Below are 23982 nucleotides of genomic sequence, written 5' to 3' on the forward strand. Positions count from 1 at the left end.
CTTTTCACCAGCATCTTTAATAACTATTTATGCCTAATGATTCCTTTGTGTACTGTTATAGTTTTATTGCCAGATGATACGAGAAAGAATCATGTATAGGTAACAGAAATCTTGTTTTGAACATTTCTGACACTCCTACATCCCCTACATCATACACTCTTAGCCAGGTATCCATAGATACCTAAAGAGTCCTTGGATGAGCCTGGGAAACAATACATTTCCTGAAAGTACAGTATATGCAAAATTGTGTGTATGTTATAATATTTCCTGGAAGAGAGTCCAGACCTTCACATCCTCAACAGGGACCGATCATCTTACATAAACCAAGAAAACTAAGTCACATATTAGCAAATATTCCATTGAATCATACTCTTTAAAAAGTTATGGATGTGCATGTATATTTTCAATTAATCAACAATGAGCTTAATCACAGTAAATGAAGAATAGGTAAATACTATCTGGAAGGAGGAGTATAGACATACCCACACATCCATGTTTTATTTAAGAAGATGATCTTAGGCCGGGCGCGGTGGCTCAAGCATGTAATCCCAGCACTTTAGGAGGCCGAGGCGGGCGGATCACAAGGTCAGGAGATCGAGACCACAGTGAAACCCCGTCTCTACTAAAAATACAAAAAATTAGCCGGGCGCGGTGGCGGGCGCCTGTAGTCCCAGCTACTCAGGAGGCTGAGGCAGGAGAATGGCGTGAACCCAGGAGGCGGAGCTTGCAGTGAGCCGAGATCGCGCCACTGCACTCCAGCCTGGGCAACAGCGTGAGACTCCGTCTCAAAAAAAAAAAAAAAAAAAAAAAAAAAAGATGATCTTATGAACACCAAGTATGGGTACTATTTTAAAATAATATTCAAAAATCCACAATCCATCTGGGTTATCAAATAGTTTACTTGCTAAAGAACCTAAAGGACCATAGTAAATGTACTCTTAGAAAAGACAAGAATATATACGTAGGAGAACTAAATCAAACAGATTTTATTCAACTTTTTAGATGAGGAAAACAAATGATACAAAATAAGTCATAAGAAATGCTTTCTTATACCACTATCTCAAACAACTTTCAATGTTTTACAAAATGCTCACACAGCAAATATGAAAAGCTTCAACACTCTTCCTTTTGTAACTTGCTGCAATAAATGCAGCTTTAACAAACATACAAATTTCTTCTGTATCTTAAAAGTTGAATTACTAATTTTTATGATGTTACTCATATTTTTATTCATATACTTTTAATGACATCATTGCCAATACATACATTATTTTCTTTAACTTTATTTTTATATTAAGCCATATCTGTCATGCAGCCATCAAAAATCTTACAGTAAATTACACAGGTTTGTAGTCCAATTTAGACTCTAGCTTCTTAGAATCAGCCACTTTTCTGACTGCTTTCATGAAGTCTTCTTGTACTACAAAATCATGATCAGCACGAATTGCGAACATACCTGTGGAGAATAAAACCACATGACTGCTATATATCACATATGAATTATATGCTCATTACAAGAAAAACAATGTAATTCTATGGAATAAACGTGAAGTTTAGATTTATTACTTCTAAGCCAGTAGTTCCAATTTGCTAAAAACCACCATCTTTTCTCAATTAAAATCCACAGGCTGGGTGCAGTGGCTCACACCTGTAATCCCAACACTTTGGGAGGCCAAGGTGGGCAGAGCGCAAGGTCAAGAGATTAAGACCATCCTGGTCAACATAGTGAAACCCCATCTCTACTAAAAAAAGAAAAAAAAGAAAAAAAAAAATTAGCTGGGCATTGTGGCGCACGCCTGTAGTCCCAGCTACTCGAGAGGCTGAGGCAGGAGAATGGCTTGAACCCAGGAGGCGGAGGTTGCCGTGAGCCGAGATCGCGGCACTGCACTCCAGCCTGGCAACAGAACAAGACTCCATCTCAAAAACAAAAAAAAACAAAAAAATCCATAGTGGTGGTGTGATTATTTTCTAAAACAAAAACAGGTGAGACAATTATATGAATATTTAACATCCAGTTCAAGGCTGGGCACGGTGGCTCACAACTGTAATCCCAACACTTTGGGAAGCCAAGGTGGACAGATCACTTGGGGTCAGGAGTTTGAGACCAGCCTAGCCAACATGGTAAAACCCCGTCTCAAACACAAAAATTAGCCAGGCGTAGTGGTGGGCATCTGTAACCCTAGCTACTCGGGAGGCTGAGGCAGAAGAATTGCTTGAACCCAGGGGTGGAGGTTGCAGTGAGCCAAGATCATGCCACTGCAATCCAGTCTGGGTGACAGAGTGAGGCTCCATCTCAAAAAAATAAAATAAAATCAGGCTCAAATGGTCCCTGTATCTGACTGTAGGTCTTACTAAAAACAAGCATAAATAATCGAAACAAATCAAAACTACCAACACCACGTACACATTTTAAGCATAATTTAACTTGACAGGAGGCAATTTGCTAGAAGGCACACATTTATGGGGAAAAAAAAATCTTGAGTAAGTTTGATAGCCATTCTTTGTTAATATTCAAAAACTTTGAGAATAGGGAATCACACAGAAAGCCAACAGCGGGTTTTAGCAAAATTCAGAGTCATTATTCATGTGTTAAAATTTACCTAATTTATGTACAAATTGGTATTTTTATTTGATTCATATTTGAGTATCACAACTCAATTTTTTCCTTCAACTTTTTGACAAGTACCTTCTCAAATACTATTTGACAAAGAGGTGAAAGTTTCCTTGTATGTAGTTTATTAAACATTAGTTGTGTCATGGATATGGGTCCCAGATTTTGAGATAATCCTAACTCATGATAAACTAAAGCAGATAAGGTTATTGCTGTTTACTAATTAAATGAATTCTATATTTCCACTGAGGATCTGCCTGCATCGAATTTTCACTTACATAAAATAAGGGAGTTAAAATAGAAGATTTCAAGGATTATTTCCTATCTTCTTTCATTTCTAGATGTCTACATAAGGAAACAATCTATGTTGTCCTAGAAACCAGGTGAACGGAAATGACTGATTTTTAAAAAAATAAAGTTTCAAAACTTGTTTAGAAAGCTACAGTGAAACTAGGTAAGTTATTTTTGTAAACCCTGCACACATGGCTGTTTTCCAAATCTCTTTAGTGAATGAGTAAATCTGCACAAGAGATGCCTGGCCAGGCTTGGTAGCTTGCACCTGTAATCCCAGCACTTTGGGAGGCCCAGGTGGGTGGATTACTCGAGCCCAGGAATTTGAGACCAGCCTGGGCAACATGGTGAAACCTGTCTCTACAAAAAAATACAAAAATTAGCTGGGTGTGGTGGTGCATGCCTGTAGTCCCAGCTACTGGGAGATAAAGGAGAAATGATCAGGTCTGGGCTACAGGGAGCAGTGATCATGCCACTGCACTCTAGCCTGGGCCAGAGTGAGACTCCGTCTCAAAAGAAAAAATAAAACAGAGATATATTCTAATCCAAAAAAAGAAAATGTCAGGACCTGAACAGGAAGGGCAACTATAGTTGAATCAAGCGTATTTTAACTTACAGAAAAATGTTAACAAAAAAGGCTTGAAGTCTAAAAAGAAAGAATTTCAGTATGCTTCCAGATGTGAATATCCCACCTAGTTTAAAAAACTAAAATTTTAATCCACACAGAAGTTATAGCTCATTTGCAATAACTAAAGGTAAATTTGTAAGAATATGTAAGGGGAAAAAAGCATATAATTTGATAGCAACAGCCTTTAAGTTCACTGCACAGCTTGCATTTGGATTACAATCTAACCAAAACAATCTTCTGATAATAATTTGGTCTGGTTTATATTTTGGAAAGAGAATGTCATAAATTACTCTAACTTGTTCAAGCTATATGATGGTTTACCTCTAAACAGTTTAGTTTATTGATAAGGCTCTGTGAGCATGATTTACCCTGATTTGTATTGACAGCATTTCTAGACGTGAACGGAAGTATCCGAGCTGCATATTGATGCAGATACTGACTCACAGCATACCCAATACCCATGAAGATACTTGTACTGAGAAGCCCTCCCTGAGTAGCCACTTTAAACACTGTGTTGAATTTACTAAGGGTAAACATGATATGAAAAGCAAGAGGAAATCACATATTCTAATACTTAAGAAAATCTATAACCTATAAAGTCAGTAACTATACTGTAGAAGTTTATTTTTTCTATTTAAAGGTTCTGTATGGAAGACAAAAACTAAGTGATTCTAGGTAGGGATGAAAGCTACTTGGTACTGGAAATAAAAATAGCATCACACAATTTTTACATACAATGTAGAAGTGAAAAAAAAAAGTATCACACAACCCACAGAGAATTATATTTAAATACTACATTTTATACAAATGGCATGATCACATAATTCATAAATCAATCTTTCAAAACACTGCTCATAGACTAGTACCAGACAACATACATGATCCATTTTGCAGCAGATACCTCTGGTGCTTGCCCATTCTAATTTCAGCCACAGGTGTAGTAGGCAATTCTGTAGAGCCTCAGACTTACTTCAGGGGGCCAGTGTTCTATTACATGCCTCTCCTTTCACATTCTGCCCTAAGGCATGTGGAAGTGCAAAGGAGTTAACACTACCAAGGGCAAATCTCATCCAATGGGGGATGAGTACTGGTAAATCAATGTTCTAGTCTCCCAACTTTCAGCTGGGTGATCCTAGTAGGCATTCTGTACGTTTCTCTGAGATCTAACCTCCCTTTCCTACAGCACCTACCTCAATGGTGCACCCTCATATTAGCTTTCCCTCTTTCCATCTCGCTTACCCTGTTTCTCCTATTTCCTGGAATCAATTCCTAAAAGAACAGCATGAACCGAAATCCTTGCAAAGTGTAGGCTCTGCTTTTGGACAAACTCAAAACAATTTCAGCAAATGTTAAAAATAAAAATCAATAGTAAAACTGTACTTTAAACCCTTACCTGCTTCAGTACAAACATTTCTCAGGTCTGCTCCATTAAAGCCATCTGAAAGCTTCACAATTGCTTCATAATCTGTTTAGAAAAAATATTGGAAATTAGTTTTAAAAATTAGACCTTTACTTGATTTATGCCCACATCGAAAATTTAAACTGAAGAGCTTACTTTGAGTTTGAACAGCTAGACATCACCTCTGTTAACATTCCACAATATTAATATCCAAAAACTAAGACTTCTGTTAAATAAACCAGTACCAAGCAGAATTAGACACACCCCTGAAACTTTAAAAACAGGAAATATCACCAAAATCTCAAAATACCTTAACCTATTTTTATACAGTGAAATAGCTATGCACATGTGAACTCCAGATACCTGTTAAGCTATGACTCTTGTCAAAACTGTAACCAAATCTTTAATTTGAATAAACCTATAACACTCAAAACCAATTATAACAATGGAATTTATTTTGTTTAATCATACAAGCCAAATATAAAGTATAGCAAAACTGAAAAGTAATCAGACATAATTGTATCACATGGAATTTTTGAATGCTACTGCAGGCATTAGCTAGCTTCTCTGGTTTCTGTGCAAGATTCAAGTGGTGAAGTATCAGATCTATGGTAGCAGTAACAAAGCGAGTTCTCCACCCACCCACATAACAGACATGAATCGAAGAGCTATAGGATTAGGGTAGCAGCAATGGATCTGATACAGAATAGTAAGAGAAATAAGACAGCACAGGCTACTACAGTTTGAATAACTTTGATGATGCACTCTTTGGTCAGGCAATATAGGGCATGTCGTTCTCTATTTGAAATCATACAGATATTCATGAATTGTCTTTAATCAGGTTTAAGTTCATTGTAAGCTTCCTGAGAGCAAGAATTCCCAAGGCTAGCACAATATCTGGCATCTAGCAAGAGTTCAGTATTTGTGGAAGAAACCTATCCATTGACATCCTTTGTTCAGTTCAGTCTTTCCAGTTCAAAACTCTCTAACAGGAGCAATGAAGATAGTGAAAGGCAACAATCAGCTATTTGTCATTATTTCAGACCATTAACTTCTAAAGAGTTTTTAAGGCTGCCTGGAAATTATACTAGATTTCCCTAGTCTGGAGGTCAGCAAACTTTTTATGTAAAGGGCCAGAGAGTAAATACTGTATGCTTTGCAGCCCATATGGTTTCTGTTGTTAACTATTCAACTCAGCTATTCTAGTAGGAAAGCAGCCATAGACAACAGATAAATGAGCATGCTCGGGTTACAACAAAACTTTGTTTCCAAAAACACAGGGCAGGCAGAATTTGGCTCACAAGCCATGTTTTACTGGCCTGTACCCTAGTCCAATCCCTCACTTCCATAGGTAATGACTTTATACCTTCTCCTCTGTCCTCAAATCTCTAATACTTCCCTATCTTCATTCTGAATGTGCATTCTACTTCACTGAGAAAACAGAAACATTCAGAAAAAAACACTTCTACAAGTTCCTGCACTAAGAACCTGTCCTCATAAGCATCTATGTACTCTGCCTTTCCTCCAGTCTCATAAAAGTACACATATACATAGGGCCAATCCGTCTTCAAGGAAAGAACATTGCCAATTTCTCTTTCTCCTAGGTCATTCCCAGCAGCATTATTAAAAAAAAAAAAAAAAAAAGAGGGGGTTGTAAACTCTTCCATCTTAAAGAAAACTCTGCCAAATCCTCATCAGCATTCCCCTTCTACTTCTTCTGTCCCCTCTGTGGAACTCTTAAAAAAGAAATGTCTAAACTCAATGCCTCTCTTCTCAATCTCTCTGAAACCCATCTGAAATAGGCTTTCACCTCCACCACTCCCAAGAAGCTACTTTTGACAAGATTATCAATTACCTCCACATAGTTAAATCCAAAGGTCTACTCTGAGAACTCTTTATCTGACCTATTGTCAGCATTTAACAGGAATAAATTTAAAACAAAACAACAACAACAAAAAAACCAAACCAAAAAAACCAGGCCGGGTACAGACGCACATGCCTGTTATCCCAGAACTTTGGGTGGCCGAGGTGGGCAGATTGCTTGAGCCCAGTAGTTCAAGATCAGCCTGGGCAACATGGTGAAACCCCTTCCCTACAAAAAAACAAGCCAGGGTTGGTGGTGTGTGCCTGCAGTCCCAGCTAATCAGGAGGGTGAGGTGTGAGGATCATTTGAGCTTGGGAGGCAGAAGTTGCAGTGAGCTGGGATCACACCACTGCACTCCAGCCTGGGCAAGAGTGAGACCCTATCTCTAAAAAATTACCTTCTTGGTCAGTCCTTCCCTATGCTAATCCTCCCTGTCGTTTAAAAATGTATATCCTCATGCCTGCTCCTGGCACTTCCCTAATTTCCTATCCCCCTTTTCTTTTTTTTTTCCCCTGAAACAGGGTCTTGCCAAACTGGAGTGCAGTCACATGATCATAGCTCCCTGCAGCTTCAAACTCCTGGCCTCAAGTGATCCTTCTGCCTTGGCCTCCCAAAGCATTAGGATTACAGGAGTGAGCCACCATGCCCACCCCCCACTTTCTTGCTTTATTTTTCTCCATAGCACTTACCATCATCTATTATACTTTGTTTTACTAACTTTATCTGTTTTTTCCTAACAAGAATGTAAGTTATCTAATGGCAGAAATTTGTCTGTTTTGTTCCTTGATATATCGTCAGCCCTTACAAAACACTTACAATGGTTCCTAGCATATAGTAGATGCTCAATAACTATTTGCTGAATTTAAAACCAGATTTAGGAAACTATCAGTAATTTCTAACAGTATTTTTCTTCATTTACCAAATATAAATACATATAAAATAGATGACTTCCTTACCTATTTCACCATGCTTTGTAATGGGACCTGCGTGGATTTTCAGTATGTCTAACCTTGCTTGTTCATTTGGCAAATCAATATCTGAAAATAAAAAATTATTTTATAGTCCAGTTTTATCTTTCATAAAATACAGTGGAAGGTGAAGTGAAGCACGGAAAAACAAATGGGCACAAAGGGAAATAGGTAGTAGGTGAAGAACCTTAACTCACGTATTTTTCTATCTAATCTTCCTGGACGCAGCAAAGCAGGATCCAGTGTATCTGGTCTGTTTGTAGCCATGATCATTTTAACTCTATGCAGAGTATCAAATCCATCCATTTGATTCAGTAACTAAGAATATTAAGAATCAGATTGTACAAACATTCTAACCATTAAAAAAATAGCATGCACCTTTTATATATCTAATGCCATGAAATGTATTGTCTACTGATAGATATGTTCTATCTTCAGAATGGTCATTTGATAGAATTCTAATTTTCTCTCTATTATATAAAGGGATATACTTTCTAGCCTCAAAGTTCTAAGCTAGATTATGTGCCTTTTAATAGCTATGTATCTTTCTATAGCTACCAGGTAGTTTTAATAAATCTGAAGGCTTCCATCATGTCAAGAATTATGAAATTAAACTATGTGGATCTAATTTCCAATGTCCAAAATTTTATCAATTTTTTTAAAAATAAAAGCTAATAATAAAATCCAATATATAAAGTGCTTATGATATGTCAGATACAACATTTATATTAGGATAACTGGATACAAAGATTTTTCTACAAATTTGATAGTAAACCCATAATTTTTTTTTTTGAGACAGAGTTTCACTCTGTCACCCAGGCTGGAGTATAGTGGCCTGATCATTGCTCACTGCAACCTCCGCCTCCTGGGCTCAACCAGTCCTCCCACCTCAACCTCCTGAGTAGCTGAGGGACTGTTTTTTTTTGTTTTTTGTTTTGAGACAGATTCTTGCTCTGTTGCCCAGGCTGGAATGCAATGGGGCGATCTCAGCTCACTGCAACCTCTGCCTCTTTGTTCAAGCAATTCTCCTGCCTCAGCCTCCTGAATAACTGGGATTACAGGCACGTGCCACCACGCCCAGCTAATTTTTGTATCTTTAGTAGAGACACTACATTGGCCAGGCTGGTCCTGATGCCCAGACCTCATGATCTGCCCATCTGGGCCTCCCAAAGTGCTGGGATTACAGGCAGAAGTTACCATGTCTGGTCTATTTTTTCAAATAATTCTGTACACAGAAATATTGAAAGACATAAAAAATATTGTCTCAATTTCTAAAGTTTTCTTGAATAAATGAAAAACCTTACTGCATTTAACAAACTAAAATATAGCTAGTCTGACAATGTGTTAGTTGATGATATATTTAGTTACTTGAATAAAATTAGTATTTGTGTCATTTAAAAATATCTCAATTTAAGGTTTCTAAGATATTTTATAATTTCCAAATACTATGTATCTTCTGAGCAGATCTGTATAATTTATGAAAAGAGATTTTTCAAATACTCCTAAGAAGAAAGAATTTGACACTGCATTTCCCATGCTACCTAGTTTCTATTTGAAGTGGCAAATGTATTTGGACTCTTGTTATCACTTTCACAGAATTTGGAGTGGGGAAAGGTAAAACTGGGGGAAAGCTTTATGTGCATTCTTTCATTGTGTCAACTATCCTCTTCAATTATCACAACTATTTTAATTGCCTCAGTCTCAGCAATAAAGTGAGAGAAAAAATAATTTTTAGAGCAGCTGCATACATAATTATAGCTCATTTATTGCCAACGGTCTTAATATGACCATTACATAAAATGTCTTCATAAAACTACCACAAGATCACATTCATAAGAATCAATTTAAATATATGAATGACTGATCTGCTCAAAACACACAGAATAGTACAGGTATATACCAAATGGAATTTGGCAGATAGCCTTATTTTCTAGTAGTCATTTTCTTAGAGTTTGTGATAGAGAAACATGTTCGTTCCTGACAATATTTTCAAATTTTATATTTCATTTAAAATGTTCTATATATTTTGACTATCAAATATGCAATGTTCAGTTCTTCATTTAATAAACACTGGTTTCTTTATAAACCCCCTTTACTAAATATTACCTCCATTAACGTTCTCTGAATCTCTCTGTCAGCTGAAGTACCCTCAGAAAACCGACGACCACCTAAAATAGTAGAGTTGGAAATTTATATGCATTACTCTTTTCCTCTATAACCATCATTTGAGAAAACAGAACATAACAGTCTGTGCTTAAAACATTAAGATGAAAACTAAAGAGTAAGAATTATGCTGACAAAGTTAGACTTGATTTTGGTGTAACATTTCTCATTTTGTTAAAGTGAAAGGTTTATTTATTTATTTATTGAGATGGAGTCTCGCTCTGTCGCCAGGCTGCAGTGCAGTGGTGTGATCTCAGTTCACTGCAACCTACATCTCCTGGATTCAAGTGATTCTCGTGCCTCAGCCTCCTCGGTAGCTGGGATTACAGGTACATGCCACCACATCCAGCTAATTTTTGTATTTTTAGTAGAGACAGGGTTTCACCATGTTGGCCAGGATGGTCTCAATCTCCTGACCTCGTGATCTGCCCACCTAGGCCTCCCAAAGTGCTGGGATTACAGGCACGAGCCACCACACCCGGCCATGAAAGGTTATTAAAACTGGTTAAAGTAACATCTAATTCATTGTGGTATCTACTTCATACAAGTCACAGTTACAGATTAAGAGGGGGGGGAAAAGGTTCTTTTACATTTATTTTTTATTTATTTATTTATTTATTTATTTATTTATTTATTTATTTATTTTTTGAGACGGAGTCTCGCTTTGTCACCCAGGCTGGAGTGCAGTGGTACGATCTTGGCTCACTGCAAGCTCCGCCTCCCGGGTTCACGCCATTCTCCTGCCTCAGCCTCCGAGTATCTGGGACCACAGGTGCACACCACCATGCCCAGCTAATTTTTTGTATTTTTAGTAGAGACGGGGTTTCACCGTGTTAGCCAGGATGGTCTCAATCTCCTGACCTCGTGATCCGCCCACCTCGGCCTCCCAAAGTGTTGGGATTACAGGCGTGAGCCACCGTGCGTGGCTGTTCTTTTACATTTAAAAAAAAGTCCTAAAACTTTCAACAAGGGTGTTATTCTTACCAATAGCATCTATTTCATCCATAAAAATAATGCATGGTTGATGGTCTCTGGCATAATTAAACATTTCTCTGATCAAACGAGCACTTTCACCAATGTACTTGTCTACAATAGAACTAGATACAACCTGATTAAAGGAAAAACAGGAAGGTAAATATAAGACAATTCAAGTAAAATTAAATTTCAATAAGTACAAAATAATCTTCCCTTTACCTTTAAGAAATTGCAGTCCAGCTGGCTAGCAACGGCTCGTGCCAAGAGTGTTTTTCCCGTACCTAAGAATGACAAAAAGAAGTCTTAATTAGATGGTAAGGTAGAAAAAATTTGTTTTGAGACAGGCAATCACTCTGTCACCTAGGCTGGAGTGTGGCGAGATCACAGCTCACTGCAACCGTGACCTGCCAGGCCCAAGCGATTTTCCCACCTCAGCCTCCCAAGTAGCTGGGATCACAGGCACGTGCCATCACGCACAGCTAAGTTTTTTGTTTGTCTGTTTGTTTTTCAGAGACGGGGTCTCTCTGTGTTGCCCAGGCTGGTCTTGAACTCCTGGGCTCAAGTGATACTGCCACCTCGGCCTCCCAAAGTGCTGGGCTTACAGACAGAGGCCACCGCACCCGGCCTATGTGAAACAAACATTTAAAATCCTTTTAAGAATATAATCGGCTGGGCGCGGTGGCTCAAGCCTGTAATCCCAGCACTTTGGGAGGCCGAGGCGGGTGGATCACGAGGTCAGGAGATCGAGACTATCCTGGCTAACATGGTGAAACCCTGTCTCTACTAAAAATACAAAAAACTAGCCGGGCGTGGTGGCGGGCGCCTGTAGTCTCAGCTACTTGGGAGGCTGAGGCGGGAGAATGGCGTGAACCCGGGAGGCGGAGCTTGCAGTGAGCCGAGATCACGCCACTGCACTCCAGCCCGGGAGACACAGCGAGACTCCGTCTCAAAAAAAAAAAAAAAAAAAAAAAAAAAAGAATATAATCGTTTGGCAAGTAAATTTTCCAAAATGAAAGCTAAATCCTAAATAGAATTTTCATTTAAAATTCCAAAGTACTTGGCCCGGTGTGGTGGCTCACGCCTATAATCCCAGCACTTTGGGAAGCTGAGGTGGGTGGACCACGAGGTCAGGAGATTGAAACACAGTGAAACCCCATCTCTACTAAAAATGCAAAAAATTAGCCGGGTGTGGTGGCACGTGCCTGTAGTCCCACCTACTGGGAAGGCTGAGGCAGGAGAATCGCTTGAATCCGGGAGGTGGAGGTTGCAGTGAGCCAATAATCTTGCCACTGCACGCCAGCCTGGGTGACAGAGTAAGACCCGGTCTCAAATAAAAAAAAAATTCCAAAGTACTTTTGCTCTCAACATTAAAATTTTAATCAAAATATAATTTTTTATTTTTATTTTTATTTATTTATTTATTTTTTGAGACAGAGTCTTGCTCTGTCGCCCAGGCTGGGGTGCAGTGGCCGGATCTCAGCTCACTGCAAGCTCCGCCTCCCGGGTTTAGACCATTCTCCTGCCTCAGCCTCCCGAGTAGCTGGGACTACAGGCGCCCGCCACCGCGCCCGGCTAGTTTTTTGTATTTTTTAGTAGAGACGGGGTTTCACCGTGTTAGCCAGGATGGTCTCGATCTCCTGACCTCGTGATCCGCCCGTCTCGGCCTCCCAAAGTGCCTCCCGCGCCCGGCCAAAATATAATTTTTTAAAATCAATTTTAAATTGACAAATTGGCCAGGCGCGGTGGCTCAAGCCTGTAATCCCAGCACTTTGGGAGGCCGAGACGGGCGGATCATGAGGTCAGGAGATCGAGACCATCCTGGCTAACACCGTGAAACCCCGTCTCTACTAAAAATACAAAAAACTAGCCGGGCGAGGTGGCGGGCGCCTGTAGTCCCAGCTACTCCGGAGGCTGAGGCAGGAGAATGGCCTAAACCCGGGAGGCGGAGCTTGCAGTGAGCTGAGATCAGGCCACTGCACTCCAGCACGGGCTACAGAGCAAGACTCCGTCTCAAAAAAATAAATAAATAAATAAATAAATAAATAGACAAATAAATTGTAGTATATTTATGGGTTAAATTATGATATATGTATATATTGAAGAATGATTAAATCAGGCGAATCTACATATCCATCACCTCACATGCTTATCATTACTTTGTGGTTAGAACATTTAAAATCTACTTTTAGCAATTTTGAAATAGCTAATACATTATTATAGTCACCATGCTATGCAATAAATCACCTAGAACTTATTCCTCCTGTCTAAGTGAACTTTATATCCTTTGTTGAACATCTCCCCAACCCCATACACCACCACAACTTGTAGTAATGACCATTCTACTCTTGGTTTCTATGAGTTCAATTTTTAACACATGAAAATGAGATTATGTGGTAACTGTCTTTCTATGTCTGGCTTATTTCACTTAGTATAACATCCTCTAGATTCATCCATATTGTCACAAATGACAGGGTTTCCTTTTTAAAGGCTGAATAGTATTCCAGTGTGTATATTTACATTTCTTTTTCTTTTTTTTTTGAGACAGAGTTTCACTCTTGTTGCCCAGGCTGGAGTGCAATGGTGCGACCTTGGCTCACCGCAACCTCCACCTCGCAGGTTCAAGTGATTCTCCTGCCTCTGCCTCCCGAGTAGCTGGGATTACAGGCATGAACTACCACACCCAGCTAATTTTGTATTTTCAGCAGAGACGGGGTTTCTCCATGTTGGTCAGGCTGGTCTCGAACTCCTGACCTCAGGTGATCCACCTGCCTCAGCCTCCCAAAGTGCTGCGATTACAGGCATGAGCCACCACACCTGGCCACCACATTTTCTTTATCCATTCATCCATTGATGGGCAATTTTTAGGCCATTTCTGTATCTTGGCTATTGTGAAATAATCATGGGAGGGCAGCTATCTCTGACACACTGATTTCAATTCCTTTAGATATAAACCCAGAAGTGGGATTGCTGAATCATACGGTAATTCTATTTTTAGTTTTTTGAGGAACCTCCATGTTTTCAAAAATGGCTGTGCTAATTTACATTCCCACCAAGAGTGTACAAGGGTTCTTTCTTTTTTCTCCACATGCTGCAAACACTTGTTATCTTTTGTCTTTTTTATAATAGCTATCTACTTACAACATGGACTATGACAGAAACTGCTGTTACATTAAAATACATTGGTCTATCCTGCACACTGGATCTTTTACTTATGAATATTTTAACATCAAGTATTGATTATTTGGAAAGTACTGGTTGAGTTATGGAAATCTTCCAAATGTTGACATTTTTCATTACACAATATAAAAAATTTTTGTTATTCTCACGACTTATCCGATCAGAAAAGTCTTTAAGTATTAATATATTACAAGGCTGCCATGGCTGAGCAATGTGGCTCATGTCTATAATCCCAGCACTTTGGGAGGCTGAGGTGGTTGGGTTGCTTGAGCCCAGGAATTCAAGACTAGCCTGGGCAACATGGCAAAACCCTGCCTCTACTAAAAACACAAAAATTAGCCTGGCATAGTGGCACACACCTGTAGTCCCAGCTACTCCGGAGGCTGAGGTGGGAGAATCACCTGAGCCCAAGAGGTAGAAGTTGCAGTGAGCCAAGATGATCACGCCACTGCACTCCAGCCTGTGCAACAGAGTAAGACCTTATCTAAAAAAATAAAAAAAGGAAAAAGAAAAGAAAAAAAAGAAAAAGCTGTCAACCACATAGTGCCAGATATATGTTTTTAAAAATTCTAATTTTCACCTGACAATTCAAATTTTATCACTGGCAACAGATGGTGTCAGTTGTTTAACATGACAGGCTCAATTTGTTCGCTTTGGAAAAAATGTGAGCCAAATAACCAAAAACCAGTCTTGAGTAATCAATAACTAATAACCAGTAACCAGTCTGATAACCACAGTATGTTTGTAAATGGTCCATTCAAGCAAAAACACTATTGCATAAAAAGCAACGAATTCAGCTGGCAACTTAAATAACTGCACAAGTGCTTTTCTTTTCTTTTCTTTTTTTTTTTTTTTTGAGACGGAGTCTCGCTCTGTAACCAGGCTGGAGTGCAGTGGCCGGATCTCAGCTCACTGCAAGCTCCGCCTTCCGGGTTTACGCCATTCTCCTGCCTCAGCCTCCCGAGTAGCTGGGACTACAGGCGCCCGCCACCTCGCCCGGCTAGTTTTTTGTACTTTTTAGTAGAGACGGGGTTTCACGGTGTTAGCCAGGATGGTCTCGATCTCCTGACCTCGTGATCCGCCCGTCTCGGCCTCCCAAAGTGCTGGGATTACAGGCTTGAGCTACCGCGCCCGGCCAACAAGTGCTTTTCTTAAAGACAACTAGCTTATTCAATATGCAGCAGAAATACTTTATATGTATTTTCCATTTCATCACAAAGAACACAAAATATTACCCAAAGATGAAGATTTAATAAAATTAATAATTTTTACTGTTTCACCAAGGACTTTAAAGTGAAACTGACTTTTTTTTTACACAGCAAGTATGTGGCAGTAAAGAACACAATGGTTAATGGTTACTAACTAGTACTGTTTCATGCCACTAACGCTGATTCACGCTACAGTGCAAGTAATTTAATTTTAACCATGTTGCTCTTAACACCATCAGCACAAATGTCAGCACAGTGGAAGAGCCAAACAACATTTTAGTTTTTTGTTTTGTGTCATTGTGGGGCTATGTATGTCAAGCAGTAGGCTATTGGTACATTTCCCTTATATAAAAAAAAATTTTTTTTTTTTTTTTTGAGAAGTCCAGCCAGGCTGGAGCGCGATCTCGGCTCACTGCAACCTCTGCCTCCCAGGTTCAAGCAATTCTCCTGCCTCAGCTTCCTGAGTAACTGGGATTACAGGTGTGCGCCACCACGCCTGGCTAATTTTTGTATTTTTAGTAGAGACAGGGTTTCATCATGTTGGTTGGCCAGGCTGGTCTCAAACTCCTGACTTCTGGTGATACGCCCACCTCGGCCTCCCAAAGTGCAGGGATTATAGATATGAGCCACTGCGCCTGGCTTAACATTTTAGTATTGTAGAGTAGTTTTGACCTTACAGATTCCATGAAAGCACCTCTAGATGTGTGAACCACAATTTGAAGACTATTAAACTAGAATCACATGGCCTGTTAAGATAAATATACTGTGAGGCACAAATGCACTAAGCATGCCTGAAAGAACAGTAGACATAAATATTCTCTCATTCTCACTCTGAACAGAGTAGAAGTTGGAACTACCCACATCAAATTTCCATCTTATGGCCACACACAGTGGTTCATGCCTGTAATCCCAACATTTTGGGAGGCCAAGGTGGGCAGATCGCTTGAGTCCAGGAGTTTGAGACAGCCCGAGCAACATGGCAAAATCGCTTCTCTGCAAAACATACAAAAATTAACCAGGCATGGTGATGCATGCCTGCAGTCTCAGCTACTCGGGAGACTGAGGTGGGAGAATCACTTGAGCCCGGAAGGCAGAGGTTGCAGTTAGCCAAGATTGTGCCGCTGCACTAAAGCCTGGGCAATAGAGAGACCCTGTCTCAAAAAGAAAATAAAAATTAAAAAAATTTTCATTTTTTTTATTCCTTAATTCATTTATCTTATTGGTGGAGTAGAAATAATTCAATACCAACCTGGTGGTCCATATAACAAACAGCCTTTTGGAGGTATTATTCCTACACGCTGAAATAACTCTGGGTTTGTAAGAGGTAATTCTATCACCTAGAAAGGAAGTTAAATGTTTCTTAAAAAGTTAGTCAAGATTTTTAATGTACTTTCAAATACTTTAAGTCAAATATTACCTTAATTAGGTGTACACATCATAATTCATAATAGACCTAGACTTCCATGCTAGGTAAAACCATTTATATTAAGAGGTTTTGCTTTAGGTAGATTTAAGATCTCTTAAATCTAAAAAAATTTAAATAGTGTTTTTTAAATAAACCACACACTTGATTGGGGTGATGGTTATGCAGATATATTACTTGTCCAAACATATTTGAAATGTACACTTAAGAATCTACATTTTTTAAATGTAAATTATACCTCAATTAAAAATTAGACTACAAAAAAATCAGTTAAGTCAAAAGAACATATAAACAAAAAACACAACTCAAAAGATCTATACTAGTTTGCATTTGAAAATACAACACAAAATAATTCTAAAATGGGGGATGGATTTGATAACATACCAAGAGAAAAGGTATATGAAATTTTTAATCTGTTGGCGTTTTGCCACAGCAGCTTTAAAAGAACAGTATGTTCTGCTCTCAAGATTGATTCAAGGAAGAAAAGTGGAGACTAGAGATATTGAGGATCTGAAAGTCCAATTTAAATTACTTATAGTACCAGTAACTTGAGAGAGAAATTCCTTTTTTTTTTTTTTTTTTTTTTTTGAGACGGACTCTATTGCCCAGGCTGGAGTGCAATGGTGCGATCTTTGCTCATTGCAACCTCTGCCTCCCAGGTACAAGAGATTCTCCTGTCTCAGCCTCCTGAGTAGCTGGGACTACAGGTACCTACCACCACACCTGGCTAATTTTTATATTTTTAGAAGAGATGGGGTTTCACCTTATTGGCAGGCTTGTCTTGAACTCCTGACCTCAGATGATCCACCCACCTTGGCCTCCCAAAGTGCTGGGATTATAGGCCTGAGCCACCACAACCAACCGAGAGAGAAATTTCTATCGAATAGTTGTGTTGGGCTAGGTGTGGTGGCTCACGCCTGTAAATCCCAACACTTTGGGAGGCCAAGGCTGGAGGATGACTTGAGTTCAGGAGTTCGAGAACAGCCTGGACAACATAGTGAAAACCCATCTCTACAAAAATAAAAAAATTAGTCAAGTGTGGTGATGCATGCCTTGAGCTACTTGGGAGGGTGAGGTGAGAAGATGACTTCAGCCTGGGAAGTAGAGGTTGTAGTGAGCTGAGATTGCACCATTGCATTCTAGCATGGGCAAAAGAAACAGACCCTGTCTCAAAAGAAAAAAAAAAGTTGTGTCCATATGTGCATAAAGTGTGACTGGGAAAAGCTAGAAGTGAGAGAAATCAATACTCTAAAGTGCAAAGTATCTGCAGACAGTAAAGGATACCGCATGTACACATGGGATTCTTTCTGCTCCTATGGCTAATGCAGCAAATCGCTGTTGAAAGTAAGCTTTCACCGTTCTATGAAGCACTTGTTCTTCCTTTGTTGTCCTTTCATTAAATACAGGTGAGAACTGCCTTTTTTTTTTTTTTTACACTTAGACCAGTGCTTCTTCAAGTATTGTCAAAGACAAAGTTGGTTTCATAATCACCTGGAATGCTAATTTCTATGCCTGCTCCCAATCTAGTCCATCAAAACCACTCAGAGGGCCTAGTAATCTGTATTTTTAATAAGTGTTCCCAAAAAAATTAATGTACTGAAGTATGAAAACTGGCTTAAGGTTTAAATCAGATTGTGTAAGACATTCCAATTACTCCCATTAACTCCTAAATATTCACAGCCTAATTTAAGATGAAATCCATATGACAATGTAATTTGCTTTACAGATAACAGTTAAGAAGCTGTCTGTGCTATGAAGTAAGGCAATCCTCATTTAATTCTTCACCTAAAAGTTTAAAAGATTTAAGACAATTCTAAAGCCAGTGGTTTTCTTGAATGGCAGCAAACAGCTTTAACAAAATAAAATATTTAAGGAATAGGTACCCTACCCTTCAGTAAGCGTGGGAAGCTAGTATTAATGAGGTTATGGAAAAAACTCATTGCACACATTATCCCAAGTAACTTATTATGATAATCAAAACCACAGGACATCAGATTACATCAATTATTCTTAGCTTTTTCTCCGTTCCTTTGCCACAAAAAGAGCAGGATTTTTCTAAAACCGATTTATCTCCAAATAAAAAAAACAGTAATTTTCACAGCTAGAAATTCAGTGTTATTCTTCTTAGCAAGAATAGTAAATGCATAATATTCTTAACTACCATTTAGATAATTTAGACAAAAAGTACTTTTTCATCCTGTTTCTCCTGTGAAGAATCCTAAAACTACTAGTATTTATTACCTAAGCTCAGAGAACAAAGCACACAGTACCAACCTCTCTTAATTCCCGGATCTGTTCTGATAGCCCTCCAATCTCAGAATAAGAAACATTCCCAGGGTCCTCATGAGACATGTTATAAACCAATGGATCCACTTCTCTTGGCAAATATCTAGAATGAAAAGGTAAGTATTTTTATTTTGGAAGATATATTTTCTCTCAGCCTACAGATAGCATACAGATAACTTGCTCATGCAAACACCTGCAGCTGATCTCAAAAAGATGTGCTTAATTAGAAACTAGTAAAAGGTAAAAAGTGCCAAAATATTCAGTGATCTCAAGAAGCATGTATCTCAGATAAAAACCACCCTTTGTGAAAAATAAAAGGTAAACTCAATAGAATAAGAAACCCACCTCATGATAGTTAGTGTAGTCATATCCAAAGCAACTCTTGTTCCTGGCTTCAGCTTACTTTTGTCAAGCTAGTTTTGTAAAACAAAAGATATTACATAAACACTTAAGAAAGGAATAACACTCTACCGAGAGTTTAATATTTAGAAGTCAAATACTCATTTTTACCCTTCAGAGAGAACACAAATATCAGATTATAAACTCCATGCTAACAAAATGGCGTATAAAATAAGTAATTTAAAGTGATTTCTGCCTGCCCCTTAAAAGAATGCCCCTTTGTGTAATCTCAGTGTAAAATGTGAAATGACTAATATGCAAAGCTTGAGGTGGCAATGGTACAGTGACTTTGGGAATTGCTACCAAAGCATTTATAGAAAAATCCCTTAGTGAACATTCTAGGGAGAGGAAAGGGAAGCATTTTAAAGGTGTGCTCATCAGATTTATTTTGAAATGTACAGCTTCTGGGAAGAATGTGTGTTAAATGCTCATGAGAATAGGGAAAAATGCAGTTTCCCCTTAGAGATTTTTATTAAAATGCTTTAAAATGAAAGTCCCAAAACCCAGCAACCATCATTCATGCCTTTGCTACATGACAGGCACATGCTGAGCACATTACACATTAGGTTCAACCATACTAAATAACTTCTTGGCATATCTGGCTAAAATTGATAGAATTTAATAGATCCATCTCACACTCAGGATATTGTTACTTTTCCAAGATGAAGTTCCTCTTGTTTTTTTTGTTTTTTTGTTTTTTGAGACGGAGTCTCTGTCACCCAGGCTGGAGTGCAGTGGTGCCATCTTGGTTCACTGCAACTTCTGCCTCCTGGGTTTAGACAATTTTCCTGCCTCAGCCTCCTGAGTAGCTGGGATTACAGGTGTACACCACCACGCCTGGTTAATTTTTTTTTGTATTTTTAGTAAAGACAGGGTTGAACCATGTTGGTCAGGCTGGTCTTGAACTCCTGACCTCATGATCTGCCCACTTTGGCCTCTCAAAGTGCTGGGATTACAGGTATGAGTCACCCCATCTGGCCCAAGTTACTTTTTCTTCTTTTTTTGAGACAGAGTCTCACTGTCTCCCAGGCTGGAGTGCAGTGGCGTGCGTGATCTAGGCTCACTGCCAGCTCTGCCTCCCAGGTTCAAGTTATTCTTCTGCCTCAGCCTCCCGAGTAGCTGGGACCACGGGCGCCCACCACCACGCCTGGCTAATTTTTTTGTGTGTTTTTTAGTAGAGACGGGGTTTCATCGTGTTATCCAGGATGGTCTCAATCTCCTGACCTCCTGATTCACCCACCTCAGCGTCCCAAAGTGCTGGGATTACAGGCGTGAGCCATCGCGCCTGGCCAAGTTACCTTTTAATAGTTTAAAAAATTGCCTGCCAATACAATTTCAGAATCATATAAATTACCACTTGTCACAGGATTTTACAAAGAGCTCAAATTTAGGAAGACAGGCAAAACACTAGGATTAATATAACAAAGAAAGAAAAACGGCTAAGAAGTGAGGTTACTTGAAAAAAGAAGAGGACAGATCAATATGAAGCTATTTCAATGTTTACATCTATAGGGAATACAGACTGAGTATTCTTAATCTGAAAATCCAAAATGCTCCACATGTGAAATTTTTTGAATGCTGACATGATGCTCAAACAAAATGCTCATTGGAGCATGTCGAATTTTTGATGTTTTTAATTAGGGATGCTCTATGAGTATAATGTAAATATTCTAAAATCTGAAGTAAAAAAAAAAAGCCAAAATCAAAAGCATATTTCTGGCTCAAGTATTTTGGATAAGGGATACTCAACTTATATATACTTTGGCTTTTCTAATGTTTCTAGTTTTCAAATACAGTCTTGCCCTCATGCAACCTGAAATATCTTAGAAATGCCAACTTTTGGCATCCACAGAGCCCTGAAAGGGACATAAAAACCCCTTGTCAGTTTAGGTATCTAATATTTTGACTTAGAAAATGTCAACCACGGCCGGGCGCGGTGGCTCAAGCCTGTAGTCCCAGCACTTTGGGAGGCCAAGGCGGGTGGATCACGAGGTCAGGAGATCGAGACTATCCTGGCTAACATGGTGAAACCCCGTCTCTACTAAAAATACAAAAAACTAGCCGGGCGTGGTGGCGGGCGCCTGTAGTCTCAGCTACTTGGGAGGCTGAGGCGGGAGAATGGCGTGAACCCGGGAGGCGGAGCTTGCAGTGAGCCGAGATCACGCCACTGCACTCCAGCCTGGGAGACACAGCGAGACTCCGTCTCAAAAAAAAAAAAAAAAAAAAAAGAAAATGTCAACCACTTATATACTAGGCAAAATCCTAATATGAGATTTAATTTCTGGATTAAATTATCTTTTACAGCCATGTTCTGTGAACGTTTTAAAACCTGAACCTGAAATGACAATAAAACAGAGAAAGCTCTTCCAATGAATTTAAAAGAATTCTCTATCTAAGGGCACTTTCTAAAGAATAGTACATAAATTGATTTCAGACACTACTGAATGACTTGAGGTCATTTGTTGGCATCGTTGATAACTATAAAATAAAATTGAGAATTATTTCAACTTGCCCTACCCTAATCCAAATGACCTTATACAAAATTAACCTAGGCCATGGTACAGTCCATAAGTAACAGTTCTGAATGTCTAAATATAAACACAGGTAGCGGATGGTATCTAACACTTGTAAGTCCTCTTTAAAAATGACATTAAAATGTCTATTTTCCAGTTCTAAAATACTTTTATTTCTAAGTGGCTATTAATAGATCTCACTGAGACAATGTAATACAGTAGCAAGTACAGAATGCTAGGAGTCAAAGCCCATGGTTTGAATTCAGGCTTTGTTAATAACTAGCTATGTCTGAACAAATCATCCTTGTGAGTTATGGGAATAAATGCCCGACCTGCTTGCCTCAAGAATTAGAGACAATAACTTACATGAAACTACTTTTGTCAATCATCAAGCCCTATACAAATATAAAGTATTACCTGTCGACGACAACCCACAACATATCTTGGTCCATTGGTAGCTTTAACAATGACTAGAAGAAAAAACATAAAAGAACTAATTGAAAAATAGAAAGTAAAAAAATACATATCCACGTTGATAGAGGGTTTAGTTGTATTTCTGTCCTCCAAGAAGACATTAGTTGAAGGAAAACTTAAGTCTATGCAAAAATACTATCTCTCTGCATTATTGTCATTAAAATAGTAAGCATTTCAAAAGTTAGAGAGAGGTGGGCTATTTCTTTACTAATTAATGAGTTAATTCACTCACATTTTTCTTCAGTTAACTGTTTAAGCACTTCACCCACAATCTAAGGAAGAAAATAAAAAGCATTACTTTTTGGCAACAGCTAAATAAAAAAGCAAATTACCATGACCTCTATTCCCCAAACTCCATTACCTACCTGCCCGACACTTTGTAGGGCCTTCAGATCATTCTCAGACTTTTCGTACTGCTTGGTAAGTTCTTTTAATTGTTCCCTTACTGAAATAATACAATTTGAACATTTATAATTGAACAGTAATCTTAGTGTGTTTAAGTGGCTACTTCTCACTTTACTGTTTACGTAAGTCTATTTCACTTTACCTAAGTTTCCCATCCACTATTTCAAACCATACAAGACATAATGCTGTTTGTAATGAGTAGGTGGCATGTATAACAACAAAATGTTACAGAGAAAGCACCATATTTTTATTTTCTTGATCGGCAATACTTGTTTAAGCACATCTTAAGTTATATTCTTAACAGATATTGACACCCTGACACTTAGGATTTGCGACTACAAATCCGAATGATAATCAGACCCTTCCTCACCTCTTCACCTACCCACTTGGATTATTCTCTGATATTCTACCCTAAATAAAGTCAACAAATGCAGTTCTCCACAGAATCATTTAATTATGGTCCTCCTTCATTTAATTAAACCACTCATGCATTTCAATGAAAATGAAAAAAAAGTTAAGCACTCAGGAGGTAAGGGAAATTTGTATGCCTGATACAGTACATCACGAAACACGACAAAAGACGATATGGGTTATTATGACAACTGGAACACTTCTCTCCAAAGCTCCGCGGCCGTCTTTCGACTCCAAGAACAAGCCGACTCCCTGAGTCTCATCTCTTGTTTGAGCTTGCTTGACTCAAGCGCCTTTCCCTCTTCAAGTCCCGGGACTCCACCAGCACTACCCTCCTTGCACCCTAACCTGGGAAACATCCTCGGCCCACTTCCCCGCTCCTCCTCTACTTCTTTTTCATTTCCACCTCAAGGCCGTTCTGTCACCTGGGCTGAACTGGTCCTTTTCTACACGCGAAGGAGTGCTGCTCCACAAGCTCAGGGCCGGATGACAAAGCGCCTTGTCCCTCACCGAGGCCTGGTCATCTCTAAGGCTCGGTTGCTGGGCTCGGCCAAAGGCTTCTACTTTGTCAGAGGCAGAAGCGAATCGAGGCACTTGATTACATGGAAAGAAAGGTGCACTCACACTCCTTAAGACGGCCGTCGATCTCCTTGTGCTCAAGCAGCTTCTTGCGGTAGTCCTGAAGCGCCTTATCTCTAGGGTCCGCCATGATGAGAAGCCGTCTCTCATAGGGGATGCCGGGAATGGCCATGGCCGTCCGGGCGGGGGAAGGGGCGGGGCGAGGGAC

At 39.2% G+C, this 23982-nt stretch overlaps 1 protein-coding gene across 2 annotated transcripts; it reads right to left on the bottom strand.

Moving 5' to 3' along the window:
- Positions 1-958: 958 nt before the first annotated feature.
- LOC105481813 (proteasome 26S subunit, ATPase 6) lies at positions 959-23974 on the bottom strand. Of its 2 annotated transcripts, none has more exons than XM_071100178.1 (14): positions 23820-23974; positions 22745-22824; positions 22612-22651; positions 22323-22375; positions 19339-19406; positions 18982-19096; positions 16534-16621; positions 11119-11180; positions 10909-11032; positions 9868-9929; positions 7959-8079; positions 7750-7830; positions 4924-4995; positions 959-1456 (listed from the first exon to the last, which is right to left on the bottom strand). In XM_071100178.1, exons 1-14 carry the CDS (start codon positions 23944-23946, stop codon positions 1338-1340), a joined length of 1212 nt encoding a protein of 403 aa, XP_070956279.1. In that variant the 5' UTR covers positions 23947-23974; the 3' UTR covers positions 959-1337. The 2 variants fall into 2 exon arrangements, with proteins under 2 accessions (XP_070956279.1, XP_070956280.1); XM_071100179.1 differs by lacking the exon at positions 23820-23974 and adding an exon at positions 23621-23802.
- Positions 23975-23982: the final 8 nt, after the last annotated feature.

Source organism: Macaca nemestrina, chromosome 7, assembly GCF_043159975.1.
Source record: "Macaca nemestrina isolate mMacNem1 chromosome 7, mMacNem.hap1, whole genome shotgun sequence".
NCBI lineage: Eukaryota > Metazoa > Chordata > Mammalia > Primates > Cercopithecidae > Macaca > Macaca nemestrina.